General features: G+C 36.8%; 2 protein-coding genes across 2 annotated transcripts in view; both read right to left on the bottom strand.

Annotated features, from left to right (window-relative positions):
* Positions 1-478, bottom strand: part of LOC132178260 (protein ACCELERATED CELL DEATH 6-like) — a 42,222-nt gene extending 41,744 nt beyond the window's left edge. Inside the window, exon 1 of the mRNA XM_088515203.1 lies at positions 295-478. The gene's annotated coding sequence lies outside the window, so the exon portion shown is untranslated. The remainder of the gene's footprint in view (positions 1-294) is intronic.
* A 12,881-nt stretch (positions 479-13,359) lies between these two features.
* Positions 13,360-23,710, bottom strand: LOC148586486 (protein ACCELERATED CELL DEATH 6-like). The gene is made up of 5 exons (XM_088515663.1): positions 22,942-23,710; positions 20,274-20,788; positions 17,940-17,957; positions 15,370-15,405; positions 13,360-13,965 (listed from the first exon to the last, which is right to left on the bottom strand). Exons 1-5 carry the CDS (start codon positions 23,708-23,710, stop codon positions 13,360-13,362), a joined length of 1,944 nt encoding a protein of 647 aa, XP_088371789.1.
* Between the last annotated feature and the right edge of the window lie 1,654 nt (positions 23,711-25,364).

Raw genomic sequence — 25,364 nt, 5'->3', positions numbered from 1 at the left:
TCAACAGCTCCGATCGTTGGACGTTTGTGGTCCGATTGAGCTGAAATTTTGCAGGAACGTTCATAATACATGAATCTACATTATGAACGGTGGAGATTGGATCCTGCGTATTCTATATTACTGTTTGAGCTCGTAAACAGTAATCTTTACATTTTGAAACTGAATTAAGCCAACAAAACTTACATTACGAATTCTTATGCGAAATTTCATAGCTAAACGGCAACAACCAAATGAGAGAAAAAGCTCAAACATCTTAAGTAATTGAGTAAAAAAGGTGAGATATGGTGAAATTACCGTGGTGGCGATGACAATCGTAAGTGGTGGCTTCCAGCATGAAAGTGACTTCAGGTCGTTATGTCCACATTGAGCAACTATGTGAGACAGAGAAGAGTGATATGGGGAGACGAAGATGATTAAAGAAAAACAAAGAAATGATCACCGGAGAAAGAAAAAAACAAAAAAAGGCAGGTGAGATGGTTATGACTTATGAGTAGTGTGGAGTAAGGCAACGTTGTTCCCAAATATATAGGCAAAGTCTATAACAAGTTGAGGATAAAATTGAATTTCGCACTAGTTTCAGAGAGTTTTACCCCTGTAAATAATTTGAGCATGAGGTATGAACAAATTGAAGGAAAAGGGTAAGAGTAAAAGAAAGGAAAAGGTATAAAACCACATATTGCTTTTTCTTTCCACGTGTTTCATGTACATTTTCCTGTCATTCACTACTTTATTGGTGTGCTCTGTAAATAATTTGAGCAGGTATGAACAAACTCAAAGAATAGGGAAGACTGGAAAAGTAAAAGGAAGGAAAAGATGTAAGACAGGAGACAAAAGACAGTGGTGTACGAAAAGATGTCATCCACTACTTTCTTTCGGACTTTGTCCCAAACTCCTTCGGCTGGAAACCTAACCACCACATATTGCACCGATCCTATCATGTTTCAGAATTTTTTTTTTTTCTTTCCAATTCCAGTTGTTTCACATTTTCCTGTCATCCACTACTTTATTGTCCTCAGGCCTCAGCCCAGTGGCGGAGCCACGTTAGGGCGGGCAGTGGCCACGGCCCCTGCAAAAAAAAAAAAAATTGTTCTTTTATTCTCCCCAGGTTCCAGCACGGCCCCTACATTTTAAAAATTTCTTTCTTTTATTCTCCTCAAGTTCCAGCTCGGGCCCCTACATTTAAAAATTTTTCTTTCTTCTATTCTCCCCAAGTTCCAGCGAGGCCCCTACATTCTCCCTGTATAAGACTATTTTGCACTTATCTTTCTTCATCATAGTTATATAAGACAAAGGTTATTTTTGTCTTAAGGTATACACAATTATTATTTCGTACCTGACAATTCATCAGCTCCTCTCTCTCCTCATTTTTCTTTCTCCCTTTTCTTTTCTTCTCTTCTCAATGTTCTCATCTTTCCTTCGTTTCTCTTCTTCCTTTTCTTATCTCCTTTTCTTCCTCTCCTCATCCCCGATACAGAATGGCTCAAAATCTAATCTCCACAGTTCACAATGAAGAATCACGTATCATTAACATCCCTGCCAATTTTCTGCCCAATCGGACCACAAACGATCGTCAATCGGAGTTGTTGATCATGAGGTACCTCGTCCTTTATTATGATTTATTTACCTAAATGGAGCTTGGACTTTTACCGGAAACACTGAGGTATTCCAAGAATCTACTTAATTATTTTTATTCTGATTCCAGAAACTGAAAGTGTTATATTACTGCTGTGTTATGCCTCTTTGGCTCTTTAGGCTTTGATCAAATTAAGAGAATAAATTGAATAATACATGTTAGTGGTACCCATTATAAATGGACATCAATTTGATGTAGAACAATTAAACAATACGACGAAAATTGTAGCATAACTGATAACTGAAAGCTTGAAACTGAGTGTGAATTTCTGCAAAGTAAGCTGGAAACTAATTTTCGAATTTGAAGTGTTATATTGCATTATTGCTATTTGTGTTGTTGTGTTAATGCGTTATGATACTGTTTAGTCTTTTTAGGCTTTGATCAAATTAAGAGAATAATACATGTTAGTGGTACTACCCCTCAAAAAAAAATTTTAGGACAACACAATTTTTAGGATGCAAAAATTTTTTTTGGCCCCTACATTATGAAATGTCTGGCTTCGCCACTGCCTCAGCCCAACTTAATGAGCTGTTATTGTAGCATGGACCAAGTAAGAATTCATTGTGCTAAAGAAAAATAAATAATAATTGTAGAAAATGTTAAAATATAACATGTCCTAATTGTTGGGGTGTCCCTCTTTAGGTGGAGACCAACACCCACGTGAATAAGCACAAAGAGTTGAAATTTTTTGTATGCAATATATTCACGTGAGTCTAGGAGACTAAGAGACGAAAAAAAGAGAAAAAGGAGAAAAAAGAAAGAGTGCGGCGCAAGAAGAGAAAAAAAAAAAAGAAAAAGAAGAAAATTGTGACGCTTTTTTCACATTTGTTAAAGATTGAATGGTCGTTTGTGGTTTAATCTTAATACAATTTTGGAGTGTTGTTTTTGACGATAAGTGCTACGTATTGACCGGTGTCGATAGTTGAAATTCCTTTCCAGTCACTTAGTTGCTAATACTTAATTGTAGAGATCTTTCTCTATTACTGTAATATGAATTTATGTTTAACTTGACGTTGCTCTCTCTCTCTCTTGCTTTTAATTCTTTGTCTTTTGTCCTTGTCGCGACCAAGTCAAGAAAGGGTTGCTGCCATAGGAGGACCACTCAATAAGACCGACTTTGTCAAACTGTACAGTGTACAAGAAGGGGTTCTTATTATTGGACACAAATTTCTTCCAAGCTAGTGGGAGAAATTAAATTTCATGTCACCTACAAGAGTCTCTTTCCTTAGTTGTTCATATCTCTCCTCTCCCTCACACATGGTCTGAAAAATTGGGCACGTATCTTATTTGGTGGAAATGTTGCAAGTGGGTCTCAAGCTTAAGATTTGCTGAGGTACATCAGTTTGGGAAGCAAAAGCTTACACACCTGTAAAGATTTTGGTGGAAAAGTTGTGTTCAAGTGAAAAGGCTCTCCATAAACTATCGATTTCTAAAAAAGGTCTTGGTTTTTATTTTATTTTATTGATTTGATGTTTGTAAATGAAAATTTTGACTGGTTATATATAGTACAATCATAAAGAAGTTAACAAGGATTAATTGCAGCTGAATTTTCAAACATTACTGCATATAATTACAAATCCAGTCGTGATGAATTAATCACAAATGTGAAACGAAGACTCTTGATCTCGAGATATATGCGACAGGTCTTTATTGCCAAATTAATCACGAATTAGTTGGTCTTTGATTGGATAGCGTTATTAATTTCAACACCAATATTTCCATACACTCACTTCTGACGTAGTGCTCCTGGACTTCCCTAGCGTCCAACGAAGACTGAGTCATTAACAATATTGTTTTAAACTTAATATAATAATTCTTATATTTTGTCGGTGTGGTGTAATAGACCAAAAAAATAATACAAAACAATCATATATGAGAATACAAAATAAAGTATTGAAGTGTTTGATAACTCTTCTTTTTTAGAATGTAATTTTTTTTTTTTTTTTTTATTGAAAACTTATTTTGATATGACATAAATGTGAAATTCATTTGAGTTTGTAGTAAATGTTTTGTGGTTAAAATTTTTGTTAATTTTTTTTTTAAAAAAAAAAACTTTCTTGGTAGAAAAAAGAAAAAAACATGGAAGAGGTTAGCAAACGGCCTTAAAAATTTCCATGACTCATCCAACCTCAATAACATTATTATGTCATGTGAAAATTTGATAAACATCAACATATATAGATGGTCATGCCTTTTCTCGACAGAAGACTACCATTGTCAGCGATGCAATCCTATTTTCCTCGAAGAAAGCAAAACACGGCCAGTAAAAAAAGGAAATAAAGTCTTAATTAAAATAAAATCTTTAGTAAATAAGATCTTAGCTTAGCGGTGATTCTCGTCATTAACGTGCCAGTTGTGCCTTTTCATCTTGGGGTATATATGCATGTTAACCTTGGTATGAACTCTCGGATTGGAATGGCTCAGGTTACCTTTTGGCGATCATCCATCGGATTTGGATTCTCGGGAATAATCTCTCGAAAAAATCTCTAAGGATGAAGTCTCAAGAATGATTTCTCGGAAACTCTTCCTAGAATAATCTCTCGGAAATTCCTCCTCGGACTAATTTCTTGGGAGTGTCTTACATCATTATGTCATGTAAAAATTTGGTACAATGTGATAGTTATGTGGAATTCTTATAAATACGATCGAGAAATGCAAAGCCAATATTCCTCGTAGGAAATTGATTTTTTTTTTTTTAATCAAAGCAGGAGAGGGGAAAAGGGGAAAAAAGTAAAAAAGTAGCAAATTGATTGGCACACATATATACCTCTCGACACATTAACTTTTGCAACAAACTTTGCCTAAAACTGGTAGACATCTATGTGATTCATGAGCCTAATTATAAATCACTCTTCGTATTAAATTAGGATTCTTTAAAATTCTTAGGATGTTAAGAATTCAACATTTATTCCCTCAACAATAGCTATCATATTCATTCATACATTAATATCGACAAGCTGATCATATGATAAAATTTAAATCTTTTAATTTGAAAATAATATTTGAAATTTGAAGAAATATACTTCTTGTGTTAGATTCTAATTAAACATGCATGGATAACACGTTGTTCTTCCAAGTTGATGAACTTTGGCTGTCAAGAAGTTGGAGCAATTATCACAATACGTCAGACCTCGTCTTGACAGTTTATCATATCCTAAAGGCTAAACAGACACAAAAATCCATAATAAAGTACACTAATTTCATTGTTTATAAAAAAATTGTGATAAAAATAAGTAGTTAAAAACTTATAAGAGGGTTGAATTGTTATACCACACATATCAAGCGTCCTTATTGTCATGAATTTTTTATTTTTGGTCCACCACATAATTTTTATCAAAATTATAACAAACTTTAAAGAATTAAAGCTGCATTACTCATTAATTACTAAATTAACCATGCAAGTAGAACATTGAGAAAATAAATAGATAGTACCTATATATATCACGTTGTATCGTAGCAGCATGCAAAGCCGTTCTACCAAGGGGGCCTCTATGCATTGGTGATTTGCATTTGTCTAAAATTTCGAACAACACACTTTGAAACCCTCTCTCGGCAGCTATGTAAAGTGGAGTCTCACCAGCATCATTAGCAGAATATGAAAAATCAGGGTCTTCTTTGATCAACAATTCTACCACTGTTGAGAATAAGGTTGTATATTGAATCACACAATATAATGTACAGAAGAAGTCTATATATAGGCGAATAATACAGACCTAGTAGAATAAGGAAAGGTAAACCTAACAACCCTAGAATACCAAAGAAAGTAAATAATAATAACATAATATTATCTAACAGCCCCCCACAAGCTCAAGGTGGAGTGCGAGAGACCAACTTGAGGTTGGACACAAGATCACGAAAACGTCCTGGAGGATGTGACTTTGTAAAGATGTCTGCGAGCTGATCACGGGACGTGACAGAATGAAGTTGTAGTGAGCCCTGAAGAAGATGATGATGAACAAAATGACAATCAATCTCAATATGTTTTGTCCGTTCATGAAAAACATCATTATGAGCAATCTGAATAGCACTTTTATTATCACAGTATACAGGAGTAGCAGAAGAAAGAGAGACACCCATATCTTGTAACAAGAGAAATCATCAACAAAAATAACAAAATAACGTGAGCCACTCATACTAGCAACGGGAGAAGGTCCCCAAACATCAGAATGAATTAAATTAAAAGAAGCAGTAGCATGAGAGTCACTATTATTAAATGGCAAAGCCGGTTGTTTACCAAGTTGACATGAACTACAATCAAAAGAATTATTGGAAACTGAACCTAACAAACCCTTTGAAGCTAAAAATTGAACGCGAGAGGCAGATGCATGACCAAGAAGCGAATGCCAAAGTGCAAGAGATGGTGATGATGAAGAGGCTGCAGCAGAGATGCCTGTGGCGGGGAGATGTAAGGATGATAGTTCGAACATACGCCCAATTCTACGCCCGGTCCCAATGGTCTGACTCGTACGAGGATCCTGTACATGCACACCAGAAAAGTAAAAAACAAGTCTATATCCAAGTTCACACAGTTGGCCAACAGAAAGAAGATTGAAGGATAATCCAGGCACATGAAAAACTTCAGGAACAGAAAGGGAAGGTGTATTGATAGTGCCTATATTTTTAACAGTCATAATGGAGCCATCAGCTGTGCGAATGAATGAAGAATGATGGGAAGGTACAGATGTGGTAGAGGAAGTAGGGTGAGGTGTCATGTGATTGCAACAAGCAGAGTCAAAGAGCCAAGAGGAAGAGGTACCTGGCAAAACTGAGAGGACAAAGGAAGATGCATTACCAGAACGAGATAGGACGACCTGGTTGACTATTGTCTCGAAGTCAGCTGCAGATAAGGTGACACTAGATCCTGATGCGTGGCCAGAGGGGGCAACTGAAAAGGGAGCAGCTGGAGATGAAGCAACTGGAGATGAACCACTTTCAGTATGAGCAACTGTTGCTGTGGGTGCATTAGATCTTCCCTTACGCCAACACTTGTCAATAGTGTGCCCTCGACGTCGACAATAGCGACAGTAATTATTATCGCGAGACTTAGGAGGGAGTCGAGAAGTACCTGACCTGTCATAATACTCTCGCTGGAATGACGAGGAGCCAGAGGATGGTGCAGCCAACACTGTATGACTAGGCTGAGAGCGCATAGTCTGCGATCTAGTCTCGGCACGGACAAGTTCGAAGATAGCAGTGTCCAAAGTGGGAAGAGGAGAACGATGTAATAGTTGCACACGAACAGGCTCAAAATCATCACGCAAAGCCATCAAAAATTGGTGAAGGCGATGTTGATCTCTACGGGTAACATACATCTGAGCATCAGTGGGATCCTTCCAAATAGGATCAGAAACATGAATTTGGTTCCACAAGAATTGCATGCGGGCAAGAAAATCATTGATACTCTGACCAGATTCCTGCCTGAGATGGAAAAGTTCAAACAAAAGCTGATACTCGTGAGCACCATCTACAGAAGAATAACGAGAAGCAAGCATATTCCAAGCACCCTTTGCTTCATCAAAGCTACCAAAGAGTGCAGAAATAGATGAGATAGTGGTATTACGGAACCATGTAAGAATCTGATGATGTTTGCTATCCCAATCAATAAGACGAGTGGTAAAAGCCTCATCTGCCTCAAAATCCTTTTTAACTGGCTTTTGGATCTCCCCAGTGACATAAAGCCAAAGCTTGCGGCCTTTAAGAAAGCTGCGCATAGATTAAGACCATAACATATAGTTTGTTCCATCCAATACAGTCCGAACATGATGAAAATCTCGTTTTGTGCCATCTGGAAGGCTCAAATGCAAAAACAGACTACAAATATGAAATCAGGACGAAAAAAATAGGTAAGAAAGCACCTGGTCAACTCTGGAAGTCAACAAAAAGTCAACGGTCAACGGCCAAAGTCAACGCTGACGTGGCACTAATGACGTGGCAAGTTCTGACATGATACTGATGACGTGGCTATGCTGACATGGCACGTAATGCTGACGTTGCACTGATGACGTGTCACAAGTGGTGACATGTCACTGGTGACGTGGCACGTAGGGCTGACGTGGCTATGCTGGCGTGGCAATTAGGGCTGACGTGGCTATGATGACGTGGCACGTGGGTGCGATGGCGCGTGTGGTACACGCGTGAACGGAAGAGGCGTGTACTGGCGCATGGATCTGACGCGCGAAACTTCTGGGGGCGCGTGGAAGGTCGTATGGAGGATCTGAGGCCTGTTCCGGAATCCTAGGGAGCAGATCTATCGATTGGTGGCCTGAGGGAAGCAATCGGACCACCGTGGTGGCTGGACGGTAGTGGCGGAATTGCCGAACCTTTGGGCAGAGCGTGTGGGCTCCGATATGGCTGTGTGCGGCGGCTCTGGGACGGTTGTCTTCCGGGCTTTCAAGCGGTATAGTGATACGCTGAAAACCTCGAGGAGAAGATAGAGAACCGTGAGGATCAGAGAGAAGGATTCGCCGGATAACACTGGCGGCGCCGGAGGAAAAATATTTAGACGCGAACAAATTTTGAGGTGATTCAGAACCTGTGCTTTGATACCATGTTGAGAATAAGGTTGTATATTGAATCACACAATATAATGTACAGAAGAGGCCTATATATAGGCGAATAATACAGACCTAGTAGAATAAGAAAAGGTAAACCTAGTAACCCTATAATACCAAAGAAAGTAAATAATAATAAATAATATTATCTAACAACCACCTTAAGATGATTATAACGTACAGCCTCATGCAAAGCCGTGTCTTTCTCTTTGTTCGTCATCCTAAGCTTTTCCTTTACGGGTTCAATCCCCTCTTCAAGGTCTTGACGGAGAGTTGGGCACAATATTTGATTAGAACTTTCACCATGCCATCATGCCCGTACCTTGCTGCAATGTGCAATGGAGTTTCACCTTTGGCATTGGCTTGCCACAACAATGAGGGAGACATATTAAGAATTTATTCCACAAAGTTTGTTGTTAATTTTGATTGTACAATGAGGGTGGGTGATTCCGATCCTGCATTGGGGGTTGTTGATTCCGCTTCTGTATTGAGGGTTGTTGTTGATTCTGATCCAGCATTGAGAGTTGATTCCGATCCTGAATTGAGAGCTGTGATGTGGAGGATTGTGTTTTTATTTGGAGTTCGCAGGAGGTCAAGAGACTGGTTGGTGATAGCTTTGAAGAAGTCGATATTTCCTTTTGCTGCAGCATTGTAGGAATCACAACTCATGCAAGTGATGGCCTCTGTTTGAGATTCAAACGAACTGGAGAGTTGGTTAGTTGATTCAGATCCTGAATTAAGGGTTTTGATGTAAATATGGAGAACTTTCTTTTTATTTGGGGTTAGTAGGAGGTCAAAAGACTGATCGGTGATATCTTTGAAGACCACGATTTTGCCTTCTGCTGCAGCATAGTAGGAATTACGATCCATGCAACTGATGGTCTCTGCTTGCTCGAGTTGATTAGCATTAACAAATGCTTGAGATTCAAAGGAATTGGAGGGATCCATTCTTTTTACCGAGTCTTATAAATATCTCTCCACACAAGCGATGGTCCTTGGACTAATAATACTTTCTATGCCTCAAAAAAAACTCTTTGTTCTGCATTTCACAAATATCATGAAATAAGCAACAAGGTCATGTTCATGTACGTGGAACGCAACTAGTAATCCAAGGAATCAATATATTTTAAAAAGGAGAAGTGCACGGAAACCATAAGTTTTGTTCATATTAATTAATTAATTAATAACGTCGATTTTGTTCATCTAATTCCTATTCCTCTTGGTCCAAATGTCGCAGGTGTAGCACATACTCCCAATATATAGTACCATTCGTTTGCTCTCATGACAACTCGTGATGACACAAAGTATAAATGCATATTAGGGAGTCTTTGACATACGTGAATGAAAAATATAAGTCTCAAAGAGGTAGCTCAATCGGCTGAGACCACACTTAATAAAGTGGAGGTCACTAGTTCGAATCCCCCTCCCTCCTCTTGTGCGGACATGTAAAAAAAAAAAAAAAAAAAAAAAGGAATGAAAAATATAACGGAAAAGAACATGATAATATAGAAAGCCTAACACTGCCACCAATCTGAATCAGGCATCATACTCCCATAATTATTTGCGAAATTTTCACACCTAAACCCCTAGGTGTGAAAATATATAATATATTGTGCATGATGCGTTTGGGATTGTGTCTATATATGTATCCCCTCCTTGTTTTAAGCCAAAAGGCAATAACAATTGAATTACATATGATCAAAATAATTCAACTACTTTATACTCTTCATTAAGTATTTCATGAGTTCATTTGCAACAAAATAGTATTTCAACAAACTTTAAAAAAGGAAAAGTGCTCATTGACTCATTGTCCTCCATCTGTCAGACAAAGCATAAATTGAATTTTTTCTTTTTATTGACCCGAAGACACCATAAGTTTTGTTCATCTTATTTAAAGTGGAGTAATCCTAAATGTTGTTTTCATGTTCATCTTACGTTCTTTTAAAATTAATGTGACATTTAAAATTATTATTGAACCAAAATCTAATAATAATATATCACAAATTTAATAATTTATTATTTGGGCCCATGTGGATTAATACGCATACGAGACTAGCATATTTTTTTCTTTCATTCATTTTTGCTTGGTGAAACATCTATATAAGAGAAGGGAAAAATGATTGTGGTAGTAGAAGTAAGAAATCAAAGCAACTCGAGAAAGAAAATGTAGTACAGTAAAGTACATTGTTGTGTTCTCAAAAGAGTGAAGTCCACATCTTTCTGCTCTTTTCATTTTTGCACCAACCAAAACCAACCACAAATTACTTTGCTTGTTAAAACGTAATCTGGCAACAGGAAAGCGTAGTACAAGTAACGAATCAAAGCAACTGAGAAAAACATGTTGTACAGCGAAAGACATCGTTATGGTCCTACAGTACAAGGGGCTTTAATTCTTAAAATCTGGGACATTGTATAGAGCAGACAGGATCTAAATTCCTTGCAGATCTTAGGTAATGCGGGGTCTACACACCACTTTTGTCCCCTTGAAATGAATAGTTTTAGACTTTCTTTCCACAACTCGATACGTACCGTTTTAGTTAGGGATTTTTTTTTTTTTTTTTCTTAATAAGGAACATTTGGAATTTTAAGATTTGTATCTTCTAAAATACTCTAAATATTACAGGAATTTCAATCTATTTTTTTGGATTAGAAGTGGACTCAACTCAAATATGGGTCTTAAATTTAAAAAATGCATGCAATTATGGATGTTTTGAGCATTTGAGTTTGTACCGAGCGTGAATTTTATAGAAAAATATAAAACTGTGATTTTTTTTCAAGTAATCAAATTCTAAATTTGCATTTGAATTTGTTAAAAAACAAAGCAAAACAAAACAAAACAAAATTGCTTCTAAATAATGTGGATGTGAGAGGCTGCTAAATTTGGCTCCAATTAAGGCTTTTTTCTTGAAGTTGGTACTAGATAGTTAATTCCTATAAATTACAACTTCAAACGAAAATATCATATTTGAAATCTTCTTGTAAATACCTCAACCTCCAGCATCTAGACTCAGCACCATTTGGATTGTGCTTTCTAACATTCCATTTGTCGCTTTTTTACTGTATTATTCTTACCACATCCGCCTCAAAATAATAATAATAATAATTAATTTCTTTTTTATTCTTTTAATTAATTAATTGGTTTTTTTTTTTTTTTTTTTTGGTTCAATTCAATTGACATGGCAATTCTTAAAACATGCGCTGTTAGTCTCTAATTAATAAGTCCAAGGTTTTGCCACATCATCAATTCACTAGGAGCTCCTTATAATGAAAAAGAGAAATGTTTGATACCACATCACCATTCACAAAGTAATCTAAGCTTTTTAAAATTGATTGTCAAGGGTATTTTGGGGACATTCTCCCCTAAAGATCCACGTGTGGCATACGTGGGTCATTTTCTGTTAGAGAAGACGAATTTGAGTAACAGATGGGCAACACTTACAATTTTTGAAACTTAGTGAAAATAGATTCTTAATTTTTAAACATCGGATGCAAAAGTGAAAAAGTAGTTAAGTTTTGCAAGGTAAAATAATGAAATCATTAAGAAATAAAAACGCTCAAACTTTGAATCGTACTTATCATTGAGAATTTGATATTTAATTATGTCGTCTCGATCTTAGTTGTCTTTTTGTTATCTAGATGCTTGTATGGATGGACCTCAAACTTTAATTTGAGAGGTTCTTTTTGTTTCAATTTTACAGTCCAATTCTGTGTCATGAAAAGGAGAATTGATTTTTGTCATTTTTATCCCGCATTAATATTAGACACATATATAATTGGACCATTAAATCTAGCTCGCTAGATTGTTGCCATCATTAGGCTTGCGGAAGGAAAATTTTCAAAATCTAGGACTAAGAAGCCAATGAGTAGACTAGCTAGGTAGCATGGCATGAATTGCCATTTCCTCCAGTTACACATATTTTAGTTTCATACTTCTTCAAACATATCTTTTCTTAATCCAGATATGTTTGAAGATAATACGGAACCAGCCAACTTTCACCAATTGATGATAATACAAAGTGAACATGCACCACATTCTAAATGAAAATTAAAGATATCAAATACCATATATTTTATATTTGATTAGAAATGGTTATCAAAGCATTCTAATGTGGATGTCGGGAGAAAGTTAAATTCTGTGAACCAAACGACACGAAAGTAGGAGACAACTGAATAATTTTGTTTGCATGCACATCCAAACTGTGGTAAAAGAGATTGATATGAAGCAGGACTCCAAAGAAAGGGAGGCAGTTTGTAGCATTAGAAAGTCACCTATCAACCCAATCTATTCGATGAAAGAAAAACTAGTTCTAGTTGGCCAAGGGAAAAAGAAAAAGAATACACAAGCTAAGAAACTTCACCCTGGAATCAAATTATCAACCGTGAAAAGTACAACTTCAACAGAGATTTGACATGCTCTGTTTACTTCCTAAATTTTGATATCCCTGGGCATAAATTTTTATTTATACCCATTTAAGGCAGGACCTTGGGCCGCTCTAATTACATTATAATAAATTTCAAACCCAATAATCAATCTAGTGCATAAAAGAAACGTCATTTTGGGAAAGAAAAGCAACCCAGTGGAGCAAATTTTGGTAGGAAATAAACAAAATAAAGGAAGGGTTTAAGAAAAAGAACCTGGTTTTAATGTTCGAGAAACCCGGCAAGAGCATGGGGAAGATGTGGTGGTGGAATAAACAAACGAAGGTATTCCTTGTCGGTCATATTGTAGCTTGAGAAGAAATCCATCTTCCATGATTTTCATGAAAATGAATCGAATGAAAGACAGATAATGAACCATAAACCAAACCATATACTTCCTCAAAAGGAAATTATATATGTGATTTGGGACTCATGATCTTAATTTTAACTAATAAGTCCTTTAGTTATATTTTTTGTCCAGTTTTTAACAGCAGAAACGAAAACTCAAATTTTGCCAGGTGTTTCATTATGTCAAGCATGCAAAGTTGTGCATAAAAGATTAAGAGTTGCAACACACTTGAATTAGTATACTGTTTTCCCGTAACACAGGTATAGGCTTTGTATTTTAATTGAATTGGTTACAAGAGATAAGCATTTACATATATGCATATACATTTGAATTTTAAATAGATGAACAGATACACTTGGACTCTTAACTTATCTGACGTCCCTGTTTTAGTCCCCTGAATTCTCATTTTATTTTAATGAAATTTCCAACTTCCAAGGACAAAGACCCGAAAAAATCTCGAAGAAGCTTAAGCCAACAATTTTTTTATTCACATATTGGAGTATAGAGAAGAAGGTTAAGCCAATGATACAGTTGGCGATGCCGAGACCCAAGGAAGGCTCTAACACAGCATATGTGCCCGTGACAAATGCCAGCCCCATTGCTATCATGGCCCACACAATGAACTTGAAGGCCAAAATGACAAGTTTGGTGCGACGCTCTTGAGTACCATCAATATTGTTGTTGAACATAAATGGCAGCAATAGGTGCAAGAAGACAGCAGAACTCGACAACACCATAGATAAAGTATCTGTAATAACGAATGCTTTGAAAGCAGCATTTTTCCTAAGAAGCACAGATCCTTGGTGTTTGCCTTTTTCACCCAAGAATCCCCCAGGCATGTTAATACATGCTGCAAAGGTCACAGTTGCAATGAGTGTAGCCACTACCAAATGGACTTCGGATGCTTTCTGCAACATTGATCTTCTTTCTTCGTCTTGCTTGTCCTTTTTCTCATCTTTGTGAGTTATTACTCGTTGAGGTAGTTGACCCAATGCTTTGAAAATTTTTGACATCTGTGTAATATTTATAAGGGTATTATTAGGAAGTTGTATATAGCTTATAATAAAAAGAACACGTACAATATTTTTTATTTCAAAAGGGGTTTAATATGGCTTTTTTATTAGGCTGAATTTTCTGTTAATGATTTATTATGAATTTTTATATACCTCATGTTCAATTATTTTATTTTATTTTGTCAAAATATGAATTTTTTTTGAGAAAAATTGGGTACTTTTCATTCATTGAGTGAAACAAAGAATACAAGAGCCATGACTCTATAAAGAAAGAGCATTAAGCTCTAAAAGAACAATATTGAAAATACAAGTCGGAGTCTCAATCCAAATATTATCCATGACGAACATTGACGCCTCCTTCGCCAACCCGTGGTCTGCTCCATTTGCATTTCGCTTGACATGGCAAATCTTCCATTGTCGGAGAGTTCTTAGCACTATCTTAGTATCCTCCACAATGTACCCATACCGGGTCCAATTTTGCTCTCTCTCCCCGATCGCCTTAACCACTGACAGTGAATCTCCTTCAAATATAACCTCATAGAAGCCTAGATCACGGCATAGTTCCGCTACATACAAAGCTGCCAGTGCTTCTCCTCTAGCTGGTTCATGGACAGCCAGTATGGTCTTGCTTTGGACCGCAAGAACACATCCTCCTTCATCTCTAATAATCACTCCTATTCCCATACATTTTCTTTCCGAGGAGATAGCGATGTCCCAATTGGCTTTATAGAAGCTAGACTGAGGTGCTTGCCATTTCATGCCCGTTCCTTCACTCCCTTCGTCTACATGGTTCGGCGTCTTAACATTTGCCTGTGTGAACCGCATCAGGCCCTCCCTAGCCAAGTTCCACCGCTGCCATATTCCCCTTAATGTTAGAACTACGAGATTTAGGTCCTCCCCATTTAACCGTACCGACATCTCCTCGAAAAAATCCATAAAATCACTATATCTCCTTCCACACTTTTGAAGCTTGCGGCTGCTGGTACCCCACACATCTTGCGCCGATGGACAGTCCCAAAGGATGTGATGAACCGTTTCCTTCTCACTGCAACAGAAAATGCATAGATCTTCATCAATAATACCTCTTCTTCTTATATTATCCTTAGTAGGTAAGATGTTCTTACAGGCTCTCCACAAAAAGACTTTGGATGAGTTTGGAACTTTTAAGCCCCGTATGGTCGTCCAAATCGCTTGCCCTCTACCTTGGTTGGAGCTCTCTCCTTGCTTCCTATCTTGACGCTCCTTCTCAAGGTGATAAGCATTTTTTATAGAAAATTCCCCAGAGCTTGTAGGATGCCTAATCATTTTGTTCATCTGCTGGTAGTTGCTAATAGGAATATAGCAAATTAAATCCGCCTCCTCAGGATCAAATATTGTCCGAATCAGAGTTTCCTTCCATTTGACCGGGTTTTCTTCTATGAGTTCAGCTACCTTTGCTTCCTCGGACAAAATTGTACAAGGGGATTGAATGGGAAATGTTGATGGTCTTGGGATCCATTTGACTCCCCAAATTGATACTGAACACCCATCACCAATCCTCCAAAAAATCCCTTCCTGGAAAAGCTCCCTGCCTGCTAAGATGCTACGCCAAGCATAGGAAGGCTTATTCCCCACCTTTGTGGACATAAAGGATCCCCGATGGAAATACTTTTCCGAAATAATCTTTGCAGCCAGACTCTGCGGATTCTGCATTATTTTCCAACTTTGTTTTGCCAAAAGGGCTTTATTAAAACAAACAATATCTCTGAACCCCAAATCTCCTTTAGCTTTAGCAAAGCTCATTTTTTCTCAACTCATCCAGTGAATTTTCTTTTCTTTCTTGTGTGCCCTCACCAAAATTGTTGCATCAACCTATTTAAATCCTTGCAAAGTTGTTTTGGTAGCAAAAAAAATGCTCATACTGTACGTAGGAATTGCCTGCACCACTGCTTTTAATAAAACCTCCTTCCCTGCTTGTGAAAGGAGATTAATCTTCCAGTCTGACATTTTCCTCTTCACCCTATCCTTCAAATACTGAAACTCCCTTACTCGAGATTTTCCCATGAGAGCAGGAAGTCCTAAGTAAGTATCATAGCGTTGTGAAGGTGGAACTCTTACCAAAGACAAGATGCAACCACGTACAGATTGAGGTGTATTTCTACTAAAAACATTGCAGTTTTATCCTTATTCAACCGTTGCCCTGAGGCTTTGTCATAGATATCGAACAATTTCGCAAATTGCCCCCAGTCCTACGTTGTAGGCTTACAGAAAATGAGACTATCATCAGCAAAAAATGAATGATTTATCTTCATACCTCGTGGTGAAGTTGGGACCCCCCCAAGTAAGCCTGTGCATTCTACACGCTAAAAGTGTGCACTCAAGACCTCCGCACAAAGAATGAACAAATATGGTGAGAGGGTCACCTGGCCCTGACGAATCCCTCTAGAAGGTTGAAAATTACCCATTGGAGCTCCATTGATCAAAATGGAATAGGTCACTGTCATAACACATTGCATCACCATGTTGACCCATTTATCAGAAAAACTCATCTTTCTCATCACCTTCTCCAAAAATATCCACTCCACCCAGTCGTACGCTTTACTCATATCAAGATTCAGAGCCATGTACCCCACACGACCAAACATCCTAGAATGCATAGTATATAGAGTTTCGTAGGCCACTAAAATATCATTCGAGATCAGCCTGCCTGGAATAAAAGCTGACTGATTACTCGAAAAAATATTAGGGAGAATTATTTTTAACCTGTTCACCAACACCTTTGAGAGAATTTTATACAAAACGTTGCACAACGAGATAGGTCTAAAATTTGAGACCAAGATGGAATTATATTTTTTTGAAACAAGTGCAATGTAAGTAGAGTTCACTGTTGGAATAATAACACCAGAAGAGAAAACATTCTTTAAAGCCACAAATACCTCCTTTCCCACGACAACCCAATTATCTTGAAAAAAACCGGCTAAAAATTCGTCCGCACTCGGTGATTTTAGAGGCGCCATTTGGCTAAGAGCCAAACTGACCTCCTCAATTGTTAAGTCCTTCTCCAAATCTACATTCATCTCAGCCGTGATTCTTCTAGGTAAAACATCAAGTGCTTCTTCCACCCCTGTCGGATTCGACGTGGCAAGAATTCCCAAGAAATAAGAGGTCAAAGTTGCTTCAATAGTCTCAGGTGTATCACAAGTTTTCCCCTCCACATCAATAATGCTAGTCAATTTATTTGCCCTTCTCCTCTTTGTGGCACAGGCATGAAAGAACTTTGAGTTCTTATCCCCAGGTTTGATCCAATCTACTTTAGCTCTTTGTTGCCACTTCATCTCTTCTTCTTCCATTATGTCATTTGCCTTAGATTAGAGAGCCTTTTTCTCATCAAGGTCCCACGATTCCTCGTCTCCTTGAAGTTCTAGGAGTTTTGAAGTAGTTTGAGTGAGAATCTCTTCTGATGGATTTCTATTCTCCTTTTTCCATTGAATAAGCGAATTTTTGCATTCCTCCAGTTTAATCCAGACCGACTTCCAACCTCCCCTGTTATTTTGCTTTACTCTCCAAACCTTCCTCATAACTTCATTATGGATCTTACTCTTATACCAAGCCTTCTCATACCAGAATACGTTTCGCTTTCTACGCTGCTGTAGGATATTTTTTTTGAAAACTTACAGCCATTGGCGCATGATCAAAAGCACACGTAGCCAAAATTTCCACTCTGTGAATTGGGTACATAGCCATCCATTCCTCACTTGCCATCGTTCAATCAAGTCGTTCCATCGTGAATTGGTCATCTTCTTTGCCATTATTCCAAGTGAATTTTGGCCCTACAAAGCCAAGATCGCACAGTCTACTTCCTTCGATAGCTTCACGGAAATCTTCCATTTGCCACCTCGGTTGCCTGCAAATGCCATATTTCTCCTCATCATGAGTTATTTCATTGTAGTCCCCCATGGTCAACCATGCATATGGCAAGTACGTACTCAAATGACGTAAAAGAGTCCACGATTCTTTTCTCTTTGACACTTTCGAATGCCCGTAAAAGCCTATAAATTTCCACTTTTGGCCCTCTCCCTCCCCACTCACCATGGAATTGATGTGGTGATAGCTATAATTCTAAATATCAACCACTACTTCCGAACTCCAAAAAAGTGCCAAATCTCTGCCTTTTCCAATACTATGTTACGACAAACACACTTCCAAAACCTATGCGGAGTCTAATTTTTTCAATACGGTGTGCTTGAAGCATGGTTTCCATTAAGAAAACCAACTGGGGTTTCTTTTCCTTTACCAAGAGGCAAAGGTTTCGAACTGTCCGGAGGTTCCCAAGCCCTCGACAATTCCAACTAAGAATGTTGTGCTGAATTATGTTTTAGAGTTTAATTTATTTCTCGAAACTATTAGTTATCATAATTTAATTTTTGGAGTTTTAAAACGTTAATTGTTGATGTGTAGATATATGTTAGGGTAAAAGTCCATATATCTTCTCAAAATACCACCTAATTGATAATGTTCCATCAAATTTTTAATTGTAATAATGTCCTCTCAAACTATTAAAACATTGTCAATGTCCCCCCAAGACTAGTAAAAAGAAAAAAAAAATGCCTCTATAGATTTCTCAATAAGACAAAAAATACCCATATAAATTTGGAAAAAAAAAATTAGTTTTTGTCAAATCGAAAATTTTAATTAAAAAAATATATATATTTTGTTTAAAAAAAGATTTTTAAAAAAAAAAAAAACGAAATAGCCCTTTCTTTCTTGATGAATGAAGTAGCCCGTTCAAGAGGAACAACAGCCACCTTCAACCATCACTGGGGCCGCCACCTTCAGCTATCAAATTAACTACTAAATACATGGAAGTTGATGGCCTCCGCATTACGAGATGTTGGGTGTAAGCCTATTTCAACCCCAAAAGCTAGCTCAAGAGGTGAGGGTTTCCCTCACACTTATAAAGTGACCACCAGCCCATTCCACAACCGATGTGGGATAACTCCAACAATCTCCCCCTCACACATCGGGCCTTGGGTCAGAGCAGCGACAACCCGTTTTTCCCGTGGACTGTTGGGCCGAGACTTGTTGGTAAACCTAGGCTTTAATACCAGTGTTGGGTGGTCTTGGGCCTATCTCAACTCCAAAAGCTAGCTCAAAAAATAAAGCTAGTTCAAGAGGTGAGGTTTTCCCTCACACTTATAAAGTGACCACTAGTCCCTTCCACAACCGATGTGAGATAACCCCAACACGAGATGTGTTTTAGAGAGGGGAAAAAAGCTTTCTAAGCTCCTTGCAAATGCATTAACTTGCTATTGTCGCATGTGAGATTTCGTGGGATGCAGGAATTCCTTTCTGTCAACAGTTTCCTCACACTTCTCTCTTCTATATCTAACCCAATTGTTTTCTCACGTGAAGGAGGGTTGCCTTTGAATGATGGCAGCCCATATCAAGGGTGAATCCGTCATGGAAGACAGCTACTTGGGCTTAAAATACTTTCAGGGGAGTAAGAGCAAAGAGAAAGAAGAATGTCATGAAATTCCCTGGATCTAGATCTGGATTTATGTGACTAGAAATTGTTTATGCCTTAAACAACGATATGCCCATTTAATGAGAGAGATGAATGGCATTCAGCAGTAGTGGTTGAAGGTGGCTGTTGTTCCTCTTGGTTGGGTTGCTTCATTCATCAAGAAAGAGGGGTTTATCTTTGAACAGGAGTGCTTTGATTGTATGTGAACACCCTCTATATTATTTGTGAGAAATGCTGAGTTGTCATTTTTTTTGTTGGGTGCCGCAAAATACCTACTTTACACCATGACGTGATAGTAGGGACTCTCTTTTTTAAAAGATGAGATTCTTATATTTTTAAATCTGAGCTCTCCATTACATCTAATGGTCTAAACAATGTAGAAGTTTGTGTTACTAAGGTAATTAATTTTAGTTTTCAACATGTCAAACTCATTTGCCTCACACAAACCATGTATTTATTTAGATCGTTAGATGTAATAATTGATGACTTATATTTAAAAATCTAAAAATCTCATATTTTAAAAAATTTGAAGGGATTCTCATCTTAGGATGGGGGTGGGTTGTGACAAAAATTGGGGTTTTCAAAAAGAGAAATGAATATTGGTGTCAATAATTTCTCTATATTTCTCTTATATTTTCCTATAAATTTAATAGATCAACCATTAGATTTGTAGGGTCCACATAAGTCTACAAATTTAATTGTTAAATTATGAGACCGGAAACTGAAAAACGAAAAAAATAAAGCAATATGTAATTTTCAAACGCAAGATGAAATAATGTGTTACCTCTAAATCTGAATGGTTTACAGTTGAAGCAATCTCCCGTGCGTTGTGGTTTTGTTTGTTGAAGGCCATCTTGTCGACTCGACGGTGCCTCAGAAAATTGCTTGTTGATATCAAAGAAGTGGAATTGGAATATAAATGAAGAGGTGTATCCCCATCCGCATTCTTCTCATTCAAAAGGTTGCTCAGAGACCAGTTTTTTATGATAATTTCCATGACTTTCTCTCGGCCCCCCTTGCTCCCTCCTTCGACAGCAAAATGGAGTACATTCCTACCTCTGTTATCAACCAGTTCACAACAATCTGGACACCTTTCTACAATCACTTTCATTGCATCAACACAACCACGTTGAGCTGCAATATGAAGAGGTGTCCTACCCTTTGTGTCTTTCATGTATGCTACTTCTCTATCATATTTCAACAACACCTTAGCGAAGTCATATATGTTGTAGTGTGCCGCCAAGTGAAGTGGAGTCCAATGGTTATTGTCGACTTTTTTACTTATGCCATCAATTTTTTCCAGAATTCTTGTGGTCATACCTAAAATAATTTAAATATGTTTAATTTAATGATTTTCTAAATGACACAAGCAAGACTTGTCAGGAGATTAAAAAATGTATTTTATGAAGATAATTGAATCTCGATGTAATTTATTAATGGGGAAACTTCACAAATAACCCATGAATTACCACGTGATTTGAGAAGATCTTTCTAAATTTCAAAAACTCTCAATTTCACCACTCGAACTTTTAATTTGATTCAATCTACTAACTTCCATCAATTTTCGATGTTAAACCCTAACGGAAACCTCAAAAAAGACCAAATTGGCCTTCAATTTTTGGTTTTTTATTTAAAAAAGAAAAAGAAAAATATGGGTCACAAGGTGACCCAATCGTGGGTCACCTGTGTTACCCGTGGGCAAGCAGACACAAGGCTAAGTCGCGGCCAGACCCAGCCATGGGTTAGGACACGGCCAAACCCGCTTAGTTCTGTTGACCCACGGTTGGGTCACAGCTAGATCCTCATTGGGTCGCGGCCGTGACCCATTGTGGGTCTGTCGGCCCATGACGGGTCTCTGGCCGAGACCCATCATGGTCATGGGTATAAAGGTCATTGTATTAATTTTAATGTCCAACAACTGATGGAAGGGGTACATTGCATCAAATTGAAAATTCAAAGGGTAAAGTTGAGAATTTTTAAAATTTGAGGGGTCTTCTCAAAGGGATAAACGCAAAATTGGTGCTTATAGTTGGCCTAAATTATAAATCATTCTATGTGGTATAAAAAGTAATTTATAAGTCCATGTAATTGACCTAAATTACAAACCACTCATTACGTTATAAAAAATAATTTATAGGTCCTCAAGGTAGGCCAAATTAACAATTTACTTCCTGAAATCAATTTATATGCTCTAAAGACAAATGATAGTTTAATAAAAAGAGTAGCCAAATTTTTTCATACTTAATTTTAAAGAAAACTTTGTCACAATTTATCAACTTAATTGTTGTTTTTATTTATTTTTCAATGGTTAAAAGATGTGATTGGCAAATTCTTGCAAAATGCTCCCAAATTGTGGCAAGGAAAATGAAAATGAGAGAGGGTTATACACAGTAAAATTTTGGGGATAATAGAGATAAGGTTAATTTACTAAAACAGTATGACTTGAAATGAGGGCTGATGTGTAATCTTAAATAGGGTTCTAAAATGATGTGAAAAACCCTAGTTGTCATTTTTTAAAGTCAGAAATTAATAATAAGATGTGTCACATTTTTATTGAGTATGATGTGACAAGGTAATGGATTCTGTTAAGTTACTTAACGAAAATTTGTTTCAGTGAGTAAAATGTTATTTTGGCCTACCATAAGGACTTATAAATTATTTTTTATACCACAAGAAATAATTTGTAATTTATGCCAACTACAGAGATCTATAAATTATTTTTTTATATCATAATGAGTGATTTGTAATTTAGGTCAACTACATGGACCGATTTTGAATTTATCTCCTTCTCAAAATACAAGGTAATTTAAGGGTCTTAAGTGAATTTATTTCTTATTAATGTTTAGTTTCTACTTTCTTCATAAAATTCAAATTAACAATAATCTCATATATAGTCACATTGTTATAAAGTACGCATGCAAATAAATTGTATCAACTCCCTTCCATTAAATCTTTTTCATGAGTTGAACTGCAACAAGCAAATGCAGACACATGGAACACGTTTCACTTAGGCCTTAATTTAATTGATAGAGAGTATTAATTATGTTCTCTACTAATTTAACGTGGCTTTGGTTGCAACTATGTATGTTTATTAAGGGGAGAGAGGAAATTTCTTCTTTTAACAAAAGGACGATATTATAGATTGAGCCGAAAAGAGTGAAATAATAAGGAAAAAGAAATCCTTATTTGGTTTTTACAATTACCATCTCTTAACGAGACACGAAAATCCATAATAAAGTACACTAATCTCATTGTTAAAAAAATAATTTAGTTAAAAACTTATAAGTTTGTTGAATTGTCATACCATACATATCAAGTGTCCTTATATATATATATATTTCATGAATTTATTATTTTTGGTCCACCACAAAATTTTTATCAAAATTATAATAAACTTTAAAGAATTAAAGCTACATTACTCATTTTTAAATTAACCATGCAACTAGAACAATGAGAAAATAAATAGGTAGTACCTATATCAGGATGTACCATGGCAGCATGCAAAGCCGTTCTACCAAGGGGACCCCCATGCATTAGTGATTTGCATTTGTCTAAAATTTCGAATAGCACGTCTTTGAACCCTCTCTCGGCAGCTATGTAAAGTGGAGTCTCACCAGCATCATTAGCAGAATATGAAAAATTTGGGTCTTTACTAATCAACAATTTTACCACCTTAAGGTGATTATAACGCACAGCTTCGTGCAAAGCCGTGTCTTTCTCTTTGTTGGTCATCCTGAGCATTTCCTTTACTGGTTCAATTGGATCTTCAAGGTCTTGACGGAGAGTTTGGGCACAATATTTGATTAGAACTTTCACAGTGTTACTATGCCCGTACCTTGCTGCAATGTGCAATGGAGTTTCACCTTTGGCACTGGCTTGCTGCAACAATGAAGGACACATGTCAAGAATTTCTTTCACAAAGTTGGTTCTTGATTCTGATTGTGCAATGAGGGTTGTTGATTCTGCTCCGGCGGCATTGAGCGTTGTTGTTGATTCTGATCCTGCATTGAGAGTTGATTTCGATTTTGAATTGAGAGTTGTGATGTAAATATGGAGGATTGTATTTTTATTTGGAGTTCGTAGGAGGTCAAGAGGCTGATCGGTGATAGCTTTGAAGAAGTCGATATTTCCTTTTGCTGCCGCATTGTAGGAATCACAACTCATGCAACTGATGGTCTCTATTTGGTCGGGTTGATTAGTATTAACAAATGCTTGAGATTCCAACGAATTGGAGGGATCCATTCTTTTTACCGAGTCTTATAAATATCTCTCCACACGAGTGATGGTCTTTGGACTAATAGTACTTTCTATGCCTCGCCGTATACTCTTTGTTCTGCATTTCACAAATATCATGGAATAAGTAACGAGGTCACGTGAAACGCAACTAGTAATCCAAGGAATTTAAAAAAGGAGAAGTGCACGAAAACCATAAGTTTTGTTCATATTACTTAATAACGTCGAATTTGTTCATCTAATTCCTATTCCTCTTGGTCCAAATGTCGCAGGCGTAGCACATACTCCAAATAGTACCATTCGTCTGCTCTCATGACAACTCGTGATGACACAAAGTATATATATATATATATATATTAGGAAGTCTTTGACATACTTGAATGAAAAATATAACGGAAACGAACACGATAATATAGAAAGCCTAACATTGCCTCCAATTTGAATCAGGCATCATACTCCCATAATTATTTGTGAAATTTTCACACCTAAACCCTTACAACCAAATGAGAGAAAAAGCTCAAACATCCTAAGTAATTGAGTAAAAACAGTGAGATATGACGAAATTACCGAGTTGAATCCACCGTGAAAATGGCAGAGATGACAGTGTTATAAGTCGCGGCTTTCGTCACGAATGTCACTTCAGGTCGATATGTCCAGATTGATCGAGCAACTATGTGAAAGGGAGAAGAGTAAAATGGGGAGATGAAGATGAAAGGTAATGAATGTAGAGTGAGGCAACGTTCCAAATATATATATATATATATAGGCAAATGCTTTGAACTTCGAAGATTAAGGCTCGATAATTAGGCAAAGAAGAATAAAGAGAAGCATCTTAATATTGCTGGCATCAACTTTAATTAATATGAATATTACTTTGCTATTGATCATGATAGTCTTCCAACAATGTCCGTGCGGATCCAATTCCCATGGATGGTTGCGTGGATTCGCTCTCCTTTGAGGCTTGTGCGGATCTAGCCTCCGCCGACGAATGTACAATTAAATCCAATAATTATGATTTCATGGTTGAGAGAAAGGAGAAGTATTATTAAAAAACTTATGAAAGTAGCCAAAGCTTCGATTTTTTATTTATTTGAGTAAATGTTCAAATCTTAGTTTTGATGGAGACAGTAAATTAGTAATGGCATTCATCTGAATTGAAGAATATGAAATTGTTTTTTTTGGGGGGGACATGTTGATAGACAACTACCAACAATATAATAATTATCCCAATTTTCGTTTCGAATGAAATTAAATTGAAGAAACAAAGCCTAAGAAAATATTGACATGCCCACGCTTTTTTACTTTCAAATTTTTTAGAGGTTTTCGTTTCATTATTTACAAAAGTAAAAAACATATATCTATCGGTTTTATTTGGACAATAATAAGTTTCGTTTGTGATCCCATAATATGTTAGCGCTTGAAAAGATTGAACAAATAGTCTTTTATTCAACCACTCTCCAATTAAGCGAAAGAAACTCACAAACCAAAGCCAAACTCGTGCATAATTTGCATCCCCTCACTGTTTTAACGTCAGTTCAATAACATTTGAATAACGCATATCACATATTAATCAAAATAATTCAACTCAACACTTTATACTCTTCATTATGCATTTCATGAGTTTATGTGCAACACAGAATAGTATTTCAGAAAACTTTAAAAA

This window comes from Corylus avellana, chromosome 4 (genome assembly GCF_965113065.1).
Source record: "Corylus avellana chromosome 4, dhCorAvel1.hap1.2, whole genome shotgun sequence".
Classification (NCBI taxonomy): Eukaryota; Viridiplantae; Streptophyta; class Magnoliopsida; order Fagales; family Betulaceae; genus Corylus; species Corylus avellana.
The sequence above is the reverse complement of the archived record's forward strand: the minus strand, read 5'-3'. Positions and strand labels throughout refer to the sequence as shown.

Excerpts from the sequence above, each read along its gene's own strand:
- LOC148586486 (XM_088515663.1), bottom strand. The coding sequence starts at position 23,710 with ATGGATCCCTCCAATTCGTTGGAATCTCAAGCATTTGTTAATACTAAT. Across the intron at positions 20,789-22,941 it reads CATGGTACATCCTGATATAG|GTATGACCACAAGAATTCTG; the intron begins GTACTACCTATT and ends AAATTATTTTAG. Across the intron at positions 13,966-15,369 it reads AACTCATAGAAGAAAACCCG|ATGTCAAAAATTTTCAAAGC; the intron begins GTCAAATGGAAG and ends AATATTACACAG.